General features: G+C 62.3%; 1 protein-coding gene across 2 annotated transcripts; it reads right to left on the bottom strand.

Moving 5' to 3' along the window:
- Positions 1–55: 55 nt before the first annotated feature.
- On the bottom strand, positions 56–14,498 carry CPLX2 (complexin 2). Of its 2 annotated transcripts, XM_014875911.2 has the most exons (5): positions 14,467–14,498; positions 9,850–9,947; positions 1,199–1,306; positions 562–737; positions 56–390 (listed from the first exon to the last, which is right to left on the bottom strand). In XM_014875911.2, the coding sequence occupies exons 3-5, from the start codon at positions 1,227–1,229 to the stop codon at positions 193–195; spliced, it is 405 nt and encodes a 134-aa protein (XP_014731397.1). In that variant the 5' UTR covers positions 1,230–1,306; positions 9,850–9,947; positions 14,467–14,498; the 3' UTR covers positions 56–192. The 2 variants fall into 2 exon arrangements, with proteins under 2 accessions (XP_014731397.1, XP_014731399.1); XM_014875913.2 differs by lacking the exons at positions 9,850–9,947; positions 14,467–14,498 and adding an exon at positions 3,351–3,383.
- Positions 14,499–14,902: the final 404 nt, after the last annotated feature.

The following is a 14,902-nucleotide window of genomic DNA, read 5'->3' on the forward strand; positions in this document are numbered from 1 at the left end:
CCCCTTTGGCGTGGTGGGGGGGGCCCTGCCTGGACGGGACGGGGCGGGCTTTTGGTCTGGTTGGGGGACAGGGCAGGAGAGGATGGGAGGGGGTGTGGGGACCCCCTCTCCGGGGCCAAGGAAACTGATGGAGGAGTTGTAGGAGAGAGGGCGCCCGTGCCCCAGCACCCTATGGCAGGGTTGACGGTGCTGTTACTTCTTGAACATATCCTGCAGCGGGCCGGGCAGGTACTTGAGGACGGTGTCCAGGATGCTCTCCTCCTCCTCCTCTTCCTCGTCCCCACAGCCCGCTGGGATTGCCTTCTTGGGGCGCGTCAGGCTGCCCTCACACGGCTGCTCCAGAGCAGCTTTCTCCTCTGCTTCCTTCTCCTCCTTCTTCTTCAGCCCGTACTGAGAGGACACAGGCTCTCAGCAGGGCAGGCAGTGGGCACTGCCTGTGCTGTGCCCCGTGCCCATCGCCACCGACTTGGGCCACCCTCCTCCCGGCCGTGCCGGCTCCCTGTCCCAGCCCCACCCCGGCTGCCACGGGCAGGGGCGGGCACAGGGGAGGTGTGTGCCCACCTTGTCACGGATCTGCTGCCGGACTTTCTCCCGCTCCGCTTCCATGCGGGCGTGCTTGGCTTTCCGCTCCTCCTCCTGCTGGCGCAGGGCCTCCTGCCTCTCCTCCTCCTTCTTCTGCGCATCGGGGTCCTTCTCCTCCTCGCCCCCCAGCATCTTCCCCATGTCCTTGGTGGCCCCTGCGCATAACAAGATCCTTGGTTGGTCCCCAAGGAAGCTGCAGCCTGGTGTTGCTGCCGAAGTCCCTGCAGCGGCAGGGAGAGCAAGGAGGACCTGGGACATCCCCTGGGCCACCTGTACCGAAGTGGGTTCGGGAGGCTGTGGGGATGGGGAGTCCCACAGGCTGGCTGTTCTGCCCTAGTTCAGTGTCATCTGGGGGAGACGCCAGCAGCTCCTTCTTCAGCACCCAGGGGACCCGCTGGGGAATCCCACCTAGTGGCAGAAAAGCCAGGATTCCCCAGCCAGCCGCTGACGGCACTGGAAATGGGAAACCTGGAGGGCTCCAGCAGCAGGTCCCCACTGCCGGTGCTCTCTGTATGACTCTGTCCCCTTGCCATGTCCCTCCCGCTGCACTACGGCGGTGCTGGGCCAGCGTTGCTCCCGGAGGAGGGACCCTGAGGGGGGAACAGCTCCCACTCACCGCCCAGCGCTTGCTTCATGACGAAGTCCATGGTGCCGGTGTGTGCGTGTGGCTAGGCCAGTGCCCAGCGCTCATCCACCGCTGTCCGGGCTTGTTGACCTGGGCCACCTGTGCAGGCAGAGAAGGACAGAGTTGGGGATACCATGCCAAGGTTCCCTACTGCCCAGGCTGAGGGATGGAATGATCTCTGGGGCTGCACTTCGCACCCTCTGCATCCTCAGCCCAAATGCCTTCCAGGATGTGCAGAGGGAGGTTCTGGGGTCTGCAGGCAGAGAGTGACTGTGCCTGCTCCCTTCAGCCCCCTCCCGACATCCCTTCTGGCCTTGAGGACCTGTGGAAGCACTAAGGCAGCGACTCCAGAGGGATGTTCCACCTCAGCACTGCCCTTGGTGTGGCACCAGAAGCCCTCGTGTGCTGCCTGGGGGCTGGCGGGATGGGGGCCCATCATGCCACCATGCACCCCTGCTTTGTGGGAGGGGGTGACAGACCTTATCTGGGGGTGCCAGCGTGGCGCAGTCGGACCCGGGGTGCTGTGTGTGCGTGTGTGTGCCTACGGCAGTGCCAGTGCTCTGCAGAGGCATGGGGAAGAGGCTGCTGGCAGGTTGCGGCAGTGCTTGGGGGCTGCAGGGGTTGCAGGCAGCAGCCTGTGACTGCGTGTGTGATCCCTGCGGGTGCTGCGGGTGGGTGACACCGTGCAGGGGCACTGCCTGTGCAGGACGGAGCGGGTGCGCGCCGTGTGTGTGTGAGCTCTCCGTGCAGGCTGTGTTTGCTCAAGAGGTGTGTTTGCGGGTGGATGCAGGCTGTGTTTGCATGGGGGGTGCGTGCACACACGCGTGTGGATAAGTTTGTGGGGCTGCAGACTGCGTGTTCCCCCGTGATGTGCGGGTTTGCAGCCTGTTTGCAAGCTTTGAGCGTGTGCGAGTTTTGGGGTCTGCGGGCTCTGCGGATGTGTGTGCACGCAGGTTTGCGGGCTGTGCCTGTGCGCTGGGTGTTTGTGCTGCGGGTGTGTGTGAGTTTGCACACTTGGGGGGGTGCTGCGGGCGGTGTTAGTGTGAGTGTGGAGAGGGTTCTGTGTGCAGGTCCGTGGGTTTGCAGGCTGCACGGGGGGCTGTGCGCACAAATTTGCAGACTGTGTCGCGTGTGTGTACGTGTGGGGGTGTTGCAGGCTGCTTGTGTGCTCCGTGTATGTGTGCATGCGGGGGATTACCGGCGGAGGGTGTGTGTGTGGGGCGCCCGTGCCCCCCACATGCCCCGTGAGTGGGGTGCTGCAGGCTGGGGGTGCAGTTTGCAGTCTGCGTGTGTGTTTGTGTGTATGTACGTGCCCGGTGGGTGCCGCAGCCCCGCGGTTACCCCCGTCCCGGCTCCCTGGAACCCCACGGGGGCTAGTGGGACTGCACGAGCTGTGACCCCGGGAAGTTTGCTGCTGCCAGCCCCGGGGCACCCCGCGACAACGTGGGGGGGGGGGGGGGGGGGCTCCTCTGGGCAGTAAGTGCTGAGCCCTGGGACCGCAGCGGGGGCTTGAGGGGCAGCGGGGATGGGGGAACACCGGAGAGCACAGAGACACCGGGGCCGTAGGCAAGGTGCAAGGAACACCGGAACACTGGGGTGGCGTGGCGGGGGGGGCTCGTAGCGATAGCGGGGTACGTGGAGGACATCAGGAGGTGCACGGGCGACGCAGGGGAAACACAGCAAAAGGGGGAACACCAGCAGGCACCGGGATACCGGTGGCACGGGGGCTGCAGAGACGCAGGAGACACGGGGGGGCGCCGGGAAGGCGGGGGACAGCGGGGACACGGGACGTAGCGGACACCCGGCATGCGGGGGACACCGGGACCGCAGCGGGGTGCGGGACCCGGGGGGCGCGCCGCCGTGGAGGGGGAAGCGTGGGGCGCAGGCACAAGGAAGACGAGGAGGGAACCCGGGTCGGGGGACACGCACCGGGGGCGCAAGGGACACCGGGGACAGGGGGAACGCGGGGACACGGGGAAGGCGGGAACCGCGCGGGGGGCGAGGGTCGCGCAGGGGACGCGGTGCCGCGGGGACCCCTCACCCTCCCACCCCATCCCGGTGTCTGCGGCGCGGGGCCCCGCCCGCCGCCCAGGGCCGCCCGGTGCCGCAGCGGCGGCGCTGTCCCTTCAGCACCGGCACTCACCGGCTCCGCCGCCGCTCGCCGCTGCCACCGCTCCTCCCCGCCCCGCCCCGCCGCGGCCCGGCCCCCTCCCGCCCCCGGCGGCACGCGTGGGCCCGCCCGGAGCGACACCCCCCGCCACCGCGCCGACCGGCCCCCCGCGGGGGCGGTGGGATGCGGGACCCCTCCCGGGAAACGCCGCACGACGCCCGGGGAAACGTCCCGGGGAGCCCCGAACCGCTCACCAGGTTGCGGACGGAGCCCCCTCGGACACCACCCCGAGCTCCCGCAGCGGAGGGACGGGGCGAGCGCCTCCTGGGCAGGGTTAATGATTCACCGCCGCGGCAATTAACGGGCGAAACCAGGCATTAATCAGCCGGAAGGGCTCCTAGTCCCGCAGCCCCCCGCTCCCTCACTCGACCCCTCGACCCGCAGCACTCCGGCCTCCTCTGCAGCGATGTGGGGCTGCTGGAGTTTAATTAAAGTCCCTGATAAATCATGTCACCCTCCCTCCCCCTTCCGCCAAGAGCTGCCGCTCGGGGCCCCAGCTTTGGATTTTTGGTGCTGTTCCCCCCGCGGGGCTCCCAGGGCGGGTGTGGGGTGCTTAGGGAGGGGATGCCAGAGGGGGTCTGCGGTGGCATCGAGGATATGATGCCCGTGGTGCTCAGAACGCCCTTCAGCGAAGGGTTCCTGGGCAGGAAAGGGAGTGCACCACCCTGCCTGCCCCCTGCACCTGCCCGAAGGGAGAAGGGCTTCTGCAGCCCCTCCTGTGTTCATCCTCTGCAGTGCGTGACAGGATTCCCCGGGTCTCCCACCCTTGTCCCGATGCATAGAGACGGTGTGTGCTCCTCAGAGTGGCAGCTGGTGCCTCCTAATTGATCCAGCCCTGGGTTCTTAAGAGAAAAAGATGAGCCCTGTGCGAATCACATTAGGGGTGTTTGGAGCTTGGGCATTGGGATAGCTGGAGTTTAATAGTGAGGCTCTGGAGTGGCAGCGTGCGGGGACCCAGAAGGGTGCTGGAGAGGGTCTGGGTGCAGGGTCCTTTCAGGGATGTCCTACCCTAAATGTGGGAAGCGGCAAGGAGCTGGGACAGGCTGCAGCTGCCCCATAAGCCCCTTGGGGTGGGCTGCGGAGATGCTGCCGGCGCTGCTGGGGCTGCTGTGGGAAGGCTGGGGGTGATGCAGGATGTGAGGGGACATCTCACAGCCGGGGGGACCGAAACTGGCTTGCAAGTGCCACCTCCACAGAGATGCGGCACCGACAGATCTGTGTGTGCGCACCCGCTGCCAGCTCCTGCCTCAACGCACGGCCACTGCCACGGACAACTCTCAGCACAGGGACAGCACATCAGGGACTTGTCCCTCTTGTTCATCCGCTCTCACTGCTCCCAAAATCACTCCCAGGCACAGCCTATCTGCTCCAGCTCCGAGCCCTCAGCCTGGCATTGACCAACAACTCCTTTCTCCACCTCCAAGGTAAAAAAGCCTCCTGCCCTCGTGCCCAGCCCCGCTCTGCCGGCTGGCAGCTGGTGGGACGGGTATGTGGGCGGCAAGACAGGCCTGTGCTTGGCCCGTCCGTCTGTCCGTCCGTCCGTCCTGCGGCAGCCCTGCTCCGGGCGTTGACGTCAGCGCTCCCGGCAGCCGGGCGGTGGGCGGGCGGCACCGCTCCTATTGTATTAAAAATAATACAGCGGAGCACAAATTCATTACAGATAAGTGTGACAGCCAGGAGGAATTAACGAGCCCGTCTCTCAGCGCCTGACAAACGCCTCCTTTTGTTCCTGGGATGGGTCCTTGAGTCTTTCAATCTTTGGAGATGCCTCGGCTCATTAAGCACATCCTCCTCCAGTAGATCCCAGTGTGCCAGAGGACTGCTCCCAGTATGAGCTGAGGCCAAACTGGCAGGGACATCCCTTGTGCCAGTGCCCAGTGCTAAGTCAAGCTTGGGAATCAGTGGCCTGGAGTACTGTCCCCAAGCCCTGTCCCCACGTGGGGTGTGGAGTGGCCAGGGGGAGGTGGGCGAAGCAGCCCCCGTTCCTGCTGCTGCGGGAAGCACGAGGCTCGTGTGAGCTGAGGCCACCCGCCCCAGCACTCCAGCTGCCGGTGCCGGCAGTGCAACCACAGCTGCCAGGCTGGTGGGCACCCAACTCTGTCCTGCTGGCCAGGCTCTCGTGGGAAGAGCAGCCAAGGACTTGTCACCAGCCCTGCCCTGCACACCCCTGCTCCTGGGACAGAGATGGATAAAGGGGACCCCCACAGTCCCAGAGCTGAGCTAGCTCTGGCTGGTGTTTGGGGGATGCTCCTGGTGCTTGTGCCCAGCATGGGCACTCCTTTAGGCCCAGCTGTTCCTTGGCATCATCCTGGGCAGTGTCACTTGCTGGGTGGCTGCCTGGAGCTGCTGGGGGAGGCAGGAAGGGAAGGGATGTGGAGAGGTGTGAGGAACTGGTGTAGCAGCACCGTAGCCAAATGGAGGAGGAAGCTCTCAGCACCGCCAAGCCCTCCAAGTCGCCTCTGAGGAGTTAGCATAGGTGCCAGGGCCCCAGCAGTTGCGTTCTCCACTCCAGGCTGGTGCCCAGGGAGGGAATGGGGCTGGCTGGTGCCACCACATCGGCCAGAGCATCCACTGTCAGCAACTGAGGTGCCTGAGTGGCACCTGCCTGCTGGCATCGTCCCCATTGTCCCCTGACTGCCAGACAGGGACCCTGCAAGGTCACAGCCTCTGCGGGCCCTTGCAAAGCTCCCAGGCAGAGGGAATATCTGCACCCATCCCTGCAGCACTGCCAGCCTAGCCTGCTCTCACGCATTAGCACAGGGCAGTTATTTCACTTATCCGCCCCCCAACATCTTTGCAGAAAATAATTATTGGTCCTTCTCATTGCACTGAGGGATTAAAAGTGGTTAACTCCATTTCCAAAGGCTTTGTTATGTTGGTTTTCCCTCAGCTGCTGCACAAGGCGATTTCCACAGTGCCACTTAGGCAGCTTTTATCAGGTTGTCTTCTGGAGGTAATTGGGTTTTTCAGGAGCCTGTTTAAAATTCGTAACCCAGCCTCTTAAACAAAACAAAAACAGCAGCGGGGAAAAGAGGAAGAGGCAGTACGAAACATGCAGCAGCTGCAGCCTCTGAAGAGCAGCTCTGGTCCCTTGGGGCTGGCACCCGGCGGGGGCAGGGACAGGGACAGGCACCAGCCGTGCTGTGGAATCAGTCTGGAGACAGCTCAGCCCCTCCGGCTCAGCGGCTGGACATAGACTGCTCAGGGACAGGGGGCACACGGGGTCACTCCCTCATGCTGTGCTCAGGGCGAGGCGGGTCTGTGGTGCTCAGAGCCACCCACGTCCAGTCCCTGGGGATGCTGGGCCACCACTTTGCCCCTGCAGCAAGTCACAGACCCCCCCAGCACACGTGAGGGAGACCCCAGCACCAACTCACCCATTATCGCACCCATGGCATGCACTGATGGTGTCTGTGTGTCTCACTGATTGCTCAGCACTCACCAGGAGCCTTGGGGCTGGTGGGGAGGGAGAGGTGGGCTCATGCCACAGCTTGACCCCAGCTCCACCATGATGCTCCCAAATGTGGGAGCAGCACCGCAGCAGGGCCCCCTGAGCTCACCAGAGAGGGACAGAGCAAATGGGCAAAAACCACCTTTGTGGGGTAACTTCTGCTAGCCCCAAGCTCTGAGGGTCTCCCTAGCTCTGGGCTTTGCTGGCTGGTTTGGAGGGGGCATCCTGCTGCCCACCCTGTGCACCCCTGCAGCCAGAGGGGCTCTGGGCTGACACTGCGGCTGTTGCTGCTCTCCTGCATCACTGCACGGGTCCGTCTGCATTAATACCCATCTGCATTGCTACCACAGCCCTGCCACTGTCACTCTGGCTGACCTGTCTGCTCTCTCCGCGTTGGACAAGGGGTACATTAGGCACCCCCAGCTCTTCCCTGTCCCGCTTGGTGCTGCGGGGCACAGCGTGGGCTGGGGAGCGAGTGGGTGGCAGGGAGCTGCCACAGCAGATGGTCGGTGGGGCCGGATCACGGAGCTGCACGCAAGGAGGGCGGTCCCCGGGGGCCCATTCACGGTGGCTGGCTGTGAGCTGGCGCCTGCGGGGCCCCATCACGCACCTGCTCGTCCCAGGCGAGGCAGCAGCGTGCGAGCCAGGGAGGCTGTGGCTGACGGAGGGATGGGGTGAGGAGAACACTGAGCCCATGGTTTCCAGCTGTTCCCAGCATGGTGATGCTCCAGGAGGATATCAGAGAGAGAGGGGTGCTCCCAGTGCTGCTCAGTCCCCCAGAGCTCCCCGAAATGACCATCTACACCTACATCTGTGTCACAGAGTGATGCAGGGGCTGAATGTCCCAGTGAGACCTCTCAAGGGGACAGGCACTCAGCTCCAAAGTGGCTGGGATGTCAGCCATGGCGTGACCGAGCACCTTGGCTTTGCCACCACTGCTCTATGCCCTGTGATGTGCAGCTCTGCTCACCCAGCCCCAGTCTCAGAGCCACCCAGAACCGCAAGGAGTCCACATCCCATGAGTGCTGGGGCACGCTAGGATGGACCTGTGTGTGCCAGGGAGACCCTGCTGGGATGGACCCTGCCACTTGAGTGCTGCAGTGGTGACTCCTCATCCCCGCAGCTCCTGACTCCCAGCGTGTGTCCGGTGCTTCTGTGCCATGCATTATTAAACAGAGGCACTGCAGCCCCTCGCTGTTTATCCTGGTGTGGCTGTGTGGGGACAGGCTGTGGGAGCCGTGGTGGCTCGCTGCAGACTCAGCCACAAGATTTAGGCTCACTGCAGCTCTGGCCAGTTCCCCAGACATGTTTATGACCCCTGGGCTTACTCACCTGGCTGCTTCCAACCCCCACCATCCTGTATAGGATGGATCCTACCTCCCTGTGGGATAGACACTGCATTCAGCCTTGGTGCTCTCACCCAGGCTGCCCTGCCCTGCCCTGCCCTGCCCTGCCCTGCCCTGCCCACACAGCAGGTACAGCATTTACATCCTGACTGCCTCTACAAGGGCACACTTGTGCCGAGTCCACCCCATCAATATTTATGGCAGGCACGCACACCCGCGCAGCTCTGCAGGGGCCGGTGCGGAGCCGAGCTGGGCGCAGCACACCAGACACTGCTTGGGAAGCAGAAAAAAGACCCCTGAGCCCCTCTGCTGCCTCCCTATCACCCCACCCTGTGCACAGACTGATTTTCATCCTTGCCACGCTGACAGGGCCTGTGCAGGCACCAGTGACTGAGGGGGTCAGGACTGTGAAGGTAGTGGATGCACAAGGATCATCTCCTAGCTCTGTGTCAGGATGGGACTTGGGCACCCACAGCAAGGCTCAAAGCAGTTATATCCACCCTCATTTCGCTGACAGAAAAAAGACGTGAAGGACAAGGGCATGACTGGCTCAGGGCTGGGGATCCAGGTCACAGCAGAGCAATGGCAGCCCCTGCCTGTTCCCTCTCCAGCCAAAACACCCAAAAAATTGATACCCTTGGCACTGCTCCCCTGAGGTTCAGCCTCATGCTGATAGAATGCTGGTTTTGCAAAGATCCTCTAAGCTCTTTGGGGCACCTGAACTGGGGACAGAGACTGGGGTGCTTTAACCCCTCTCTGTACCACCAGTGCTGGGGAGAGGGAGGTAGTGAGGAGCAGGGATGCTTGACTCAAACTCCCAGCCTGGCTCTGGGAGAGCACCTGCTTTCTGCAGGGAAAGGGCTCATTGTATCCCATCTGAGGGGGGGCTTTGGGAGCCCAGATACGTCCTGGGTGACAGAGCCAGATAAGGGGGGCAACACCAGGGACACCCTGTCCTCGATGGCAGCAGATGGCTGCATGGTGGGGGGCTCCATGGCAGTGAGGGGGGAGACATCTGGGTGCCTGGGCTCTGGCCAAGCTGCAGCTTGGTGGGAGCAGGATGAGCCTGAGCTGCCCTGGCTGGGGAGGTGGCACCAAGGAGTAGCTGGGATGGATGTGGGGCTTGCTGCCCACCCCAGCTGAGACTTCCCCCAGCCTGCCTGTGCTCGGGGTTTCTGCTGTGGCGTGACGCCGGACAGGCACCGTGCTGCTCCAAGAGCTGCTGGGGCTTGGGCCAGAAAATTCATTCTTGGCTGCTTTCAGTGGGGTTTGGCTCGTACCTTTCCCATCTGGGGGCTTTCAAATGGAGGGAAAAAAAAAAAAAAGAAGAAGAAAGAAAAAAAAAAAAACCTGGCCCTGTGCCACCTCCACAGTCACCATCACTTGCCATGGTTCCAGGTGGGACTATGCCCAGCATCTGCTGAGAGCCTGAGCTGGTCCTCACTCCTGTGGCCTCTGCCTTGTCCTGAGCTGCTTCAGGAGCAGCTTGCTCTGCATCAAAGTGTCACCAAGATGAGACCCCCGCCCCCATCTTGGGTGACCTGACTGGCTCCACTGAGGGAGCCCCAGGTGGTACCTCTGAGCCTCCCCATCCATCCCATGGCTGTGCTGTGCCCCCCATACCACGGGGAGTGAAATGGCCCCCCAACTCCCCAAGAGCCACAGCGCTGCCTACCTTGGTGTGTGCAGCACCAGGAGTCTGCTGCTTCAGCACCTAGTGCAGGGGGACAAGGACCTCGAGGGGGTGGCTGAGCATCGCAGGGAGAGCAGGGCCTGCAGAGACACCAACAGAGAGAGCATGAGTGCCTTGGAGGGGCCACAGGACCAGGTGGCATAGACAAAGTGGGATCACTTGATAGGTGACAGACAGAGCACGCCACTGCTTGCTGCCCTCTCCTCCACCTGAGTGGGTCTGTGTAGTGTCCGCATCCCAATCTCCAAGGATGGGAGCAACCTGCTGCCAAGAGCCACCATATCCCTGCAGGTGGGAGCCCAGCAGGGTGGGCAGAGGGTGACAGGCTGCAGGAGATGGTAGCTCATCAGATTCTTTGGTCCTCTCCTGGATCAGGGGAACCCACTCTGCTGCTGGCAGAGGGCTCCTGGCCATCTCTGCAGGTACCTGGCAGTTCGGATGCCTTCATTAAAAATTTAGAGGGCTCTCAACTCTTTAAGGGTTTTAAAATTTCTCATTAACTCTGCCTTCCTTAGCTTGCACATGATGAATTTCTTCTTTGGAGAACATAATGGCAAGTTAAAACAAGCCACCAAACAAAAGTCCTTGCTCAGACTCAGCAACTGGAGGAAACCTGACGCCGCTTTGGGCTCCCCCTCCTGCTGGACCTCAGGAAACTTCTGTCTGGGGATCTCATCCCTTCCTCAAATGCCCTTGAAATCCCCCTGTGGTGCATGGGGAGAGGGAGGGGGATACTGGCCTGGGCAGGGGCTGTGCAGGTAGCTGGGTACCACGGTTCTGGGTGCCACGCTGGCAGTTTCTGGGGTCCCTGTGGTGTGGCTCATGCCACTGTGACACATGTCATGAGTGTGATTTCTCCTCTGCAGCTCGAGGAGCAGGTTCCCAGGGAAGTCACAAATTCATCATGACTTCAAGAAAAAGCTTTTCCTCCACCCTGGGGAAGGAGGGAGGCTTTGGCAAATTGGAGATAAATATATGACCCAGGGGAGCCACAGGAAACAGGCAAACACTGATGCTGTGGAGGAGCAGGGGCTGGGATGGATGGAGCCTGCATTTTTAAAACCTTTACAGAGCAGGGATGCTTCATTCCAACCCTGGGAGCAGGAGACACTGACAGCCCCTGAGAAGAGGGTTTGGGGAGGTTAGCTGTGGAAAGAGGCAAAGGGTCCCCAGTGGGACCTCCAAGGAGACCCCAGAATGGTGCCTGGTGCCCTGGGAAATGCAATGCTAAGAGCTCAGCCTGGAAAGGGCTCAGCAACAGCGTGAAGGTGACCTTTGCTGGGGACAACCACTGCCTCCTCTGGGATGTGGGAAGGCTGTGGAGCAGGGTGAGATGGGCTGCAGAGAGCTGCAGGGGTGTGCTCTTGGAGGGGTTTGGTTTCCAGACAGCGCCGCGCCAAGGAGACAGCTGGGCTGGGACAGAATCAGTTTGGCTCTGCTGGCCATGGCTGGGGGTGCTGATCGGCAGATATTTATTTGTGGAAACCCCAGAGGGTGGGAAGAGCAGGAACACCCTGTTCAGGTACCTGAGAGAATGCAGAGAGTCCTGAGGGGTACTGCTCCAATCCCTGCACGGTATTTTTTATTTCAGCCAGACCAAAGAGTTTTTTTTAATCTCCTTTGCAATAGGCAGAGCCTGCCAGTACCATGAAGATGCATCTCACCTGGACAGCTGCACTAGCTCAGTCTGTCTGTCTGCCCAGGCAGCCAGATACCAACCACAGCCAAAGCAGAGGACAGGGAACAGCAGAGCAGGGTGATGGTGCCAGAACACCCCCAGCTCCATGGACAGCAGTGCCCCCAGGGTGCTGGCAGGGATGTTTTGATCCAGTCTGGACACAAGACACAGTATCCAGGGAAAACTTAATGCTTGAGATGAGACATTAGTGAGTCCACAGCTCTTCTGCTTTGGCACATCCAGCTCTCAGCACCTTGCTTGAATAGCTGAGCTTGTCCAAGTGTCTGAGAGGAGGGGGGGCTGGGGAAGGAGGAGGGTGAGCAGCGAGGTGCGCAGCCTGAGAAACCCAGAGCATATCTCAAAGCACTTCCTCTGCCTAAGGGAGATGCTCCTGGGACCTGCCTTACATCTGGCACCAGTTTCCTGTCTGGGCAGCAGGTGAGGAGGAAGGTTCAGAGTCACAATGTTTGGGTAAAGTCAGTGCTGGCAGCACGCTGTCCTGGCTCTCACACAGGGATGCAGAGGACACCAGGCAGCCCCCAGAGGCATTCCCCAGTTGAGGTTTGTACCTCAGCCGACCTGCCTTGCCTCCAAAAAGCAGATCCTCAGCCTCAAACATCTCAATACCTCTTGCACAATTCCTCTAGCCTCAGACTGGGGCAGGTCTGGGTCCATTGTGGGGCTCTGGGATTTGACTGAGATGAGCAATGTTTCTGAGCCTCTAGGAGTGTCACAGCAGGGGCTGGTGACACCAGTTAGGGAGGGATGGACCTGCTGGCCTGTCTGGAGGAGCAGGAACCTCTGGTGCAGAACAACATGGCAAAGGTGACACAGTGGCACCTGGCAAGGGTGACACAGTGAGCCTAGAGGCACAGCCTGGAGAGCCCACAGCTGGACAAGGCAGATGGTCTGGGTCTCTGCAGCCAGGAAGGCTCTGTGGGACCAGGAGAGGCAGAGGGGAAAGCTCCTGGGACGAGCGAGCAGAGAGCACTCACGCGAGAGCAGCCCGCAGGAGCACAGCTTGTTTACCCTGGCTGAGCAGGCCTGATTGCTCTCTATAAATACACCCGGCGAATAAACACCGGGGAGGGAGAAGGATCATTTAAACTCGAGGATGATGCTGGCATAAGAACAAATGGGAAGGCCTGGCCAGGAACACGCAGAGGCTGTGGGCGAGAGAAGAGATCCTCTGGCCACAGGGAAGGTCCTCTGGATCCAGCCCTGGCTGTTGGGGAAGTGTGTGATGCCCGAGGGCTTGGGCTCGATGCCAGTGGGAGAGGCAGCAGCCTGGGCTGCAGTGACCATGCTCTCTCCTGCCATACCCGACCTCCTAAGCTCCAGGCCACGGGGCAACAATGGTGCCCAGGGGTAGGAATGGAGATGTGCCACAATGCCAGTGATCACCCCCTCTTCCCCAGAGGGTTTTTCCACAGGACTGGACCTCTGCTGTGACTTCTCATCTCCGGAGCATAAACCAGGCTAGGCAACTGAACACAGCTCCCCTTGACTCCTGATATGGGCCTGGTGGGCTGTGCCTGGCAGCAGCCTCTGCAGAAACCCAGGGAAGAGCCAAGGTGTGAAGCACAATCATCCTCCAGTGCCGTGAGGTGTTCCGAGCTCTGTCTGCTCGGGGTCATTTCAATACTAATGTCATCACGCAAGGCAATCGAAGAAACAAACACTCGGCCCACAGCCAAGAGAGACTTTGAGACATTTTTCTGTGCCAGTTTGTCTCAGCTGAGCCATCTCCAGTTTCCCCAGGAGGGTGAGGGTCAGACACTGTGAGCAGTGCTACTGGATGGGTTCTGAGCTCCTTTGTTTCCATACTGGAGCCTGTCCTGGCAACCTCTGGGATCCTGCAGCCTCAGAGACACAAGGGCAGGGAGGTTTGGCAGGGAGGACACTTCTCTGTGCCCTGAGCCCGGCTCATCCTTCCTCATCCTCTATTTGGCAAACCCAGCACGTCAGCCTGACTCGAATCACTCCGGCTCCTTCACCAGCCCTGGCCAGCAGCTGCCCCCACCACAGAGCCCAGCTGGTAGCAGGGAGAAGCCCTGAGCCCTGTTCTGAGCGACGGTGCCAGCCCTGCTTCTCTGTTCTGACTCACCGCACTGCCAGCCTGGGGCAGTGGCTGCCCGGTCACGCTCGTGCCATGCGGGTGGCACTGCCACCGCGTGCTGCCAAGGCCTGGATCACGGCAGCCACCTGCCCGTATGCTGCAGCCGTGGTGCTGGGGGCATGGTGAGGACAGGGGCTGGAGTGTGGGGCTTAGGAGGTGCCTCGTAGGGACAGTGCAGAAGGGAGAGGGGTTGGATCTCAGGGGACTGGGAACGGTGAGGCTGGGATGCTCTACGAGTGGTTGGACTTAGCCGTGGAGAGCAGGTGGAGGAGGGAGCCACTGATGGGGAGGCATGGGAAGAGCCCGGCAGGTACCGGAGATCCCCACAGCTGAAAGGTGCACGGAGCCTCCCGGCTGCGGGCAGGGGGTGATGGCGGGATCAGGTCGCATCCTCTCCCTGCTACAGCCCCGCTGTGCGGAGCTCCCCCCGCAGGGGATGGCCAGCCACGGAGGGGTTGGAGGGGGTGTCCGGGGGTGACAGCCCTTCTCCTGCCATCCCTTGCACATCGCCGTGTCCCCCCTCCCCAGACCTGCGGGTGGGCACCCGGGAGCGCGCCGCTCAGCTCTGCATCTTGCACCCGCACCCCGCATCACCTGCATCGTTCCCCGCATCCCGCATCACCTGCATCCATCCCCGCATCCCGCCCCGCATGCCGCATCCCGCCGCTCCGCGGCCGCCGCCCCGTTATATAAGCCAGCGGCCCCGGGAGGCTCGGCGGGCCGATCCCCGCGCCCGTGCCCGGCCCCCCCGGGCTCTGCGGCACGGCGGGCCCGGCCCGGCCCGGCCCGGTCCCGCACCCACCTGGCTGGCTCGGCGCGGCTCCGGTGCGCCCCGTCCGCCCCCGGCGCAGAGAAGGAGCCGCCGCCGGAAAGGAGGCGGGAGTCGTAGCGGTACAGGGGGGGCCCGGTGCTGGCTCCCCCTCCGCCGCACGGCCTCCCGGGCGGCGCCGCCTCCGTGCCCGCCTCCGGACCGCCCCGCGCCCCGGGCGGCAGCCCCCGGCCCGGCCTTCCGCTCCGGTACCGGGCGGGTTCCCTCCAGTACCTGGTAATTGCTCCTCCGGTACCGAGATGCCCCCATCTGCTCTTCAACCATCCGCCCCCTGCAACCCGGCTATGCCCCCCCTCACCCCGCATCACCCCCAGTACGTAGCGTCCCTCCCAGTACCACTTGTGCCAACAGTTGCACCTCCAGTGCCATGACAGCCACCCCCAGTGCGTGGTCATGTCTTCCAGTACCC

This window comes from Sturnus vulgaris, chromosome 15 (assembly GCF_052056855.1).
Source record: "Sturnus vulgaris isolate bStuVul1 chromosome 15, bStuVul1.hap1, whole genome shotgun sequence".
NCBI lineage: Eukaryota > Metazoa > Chordata > Aves > Passeriformes > Sturnidae > Sturnus > Sturnus vulgaris.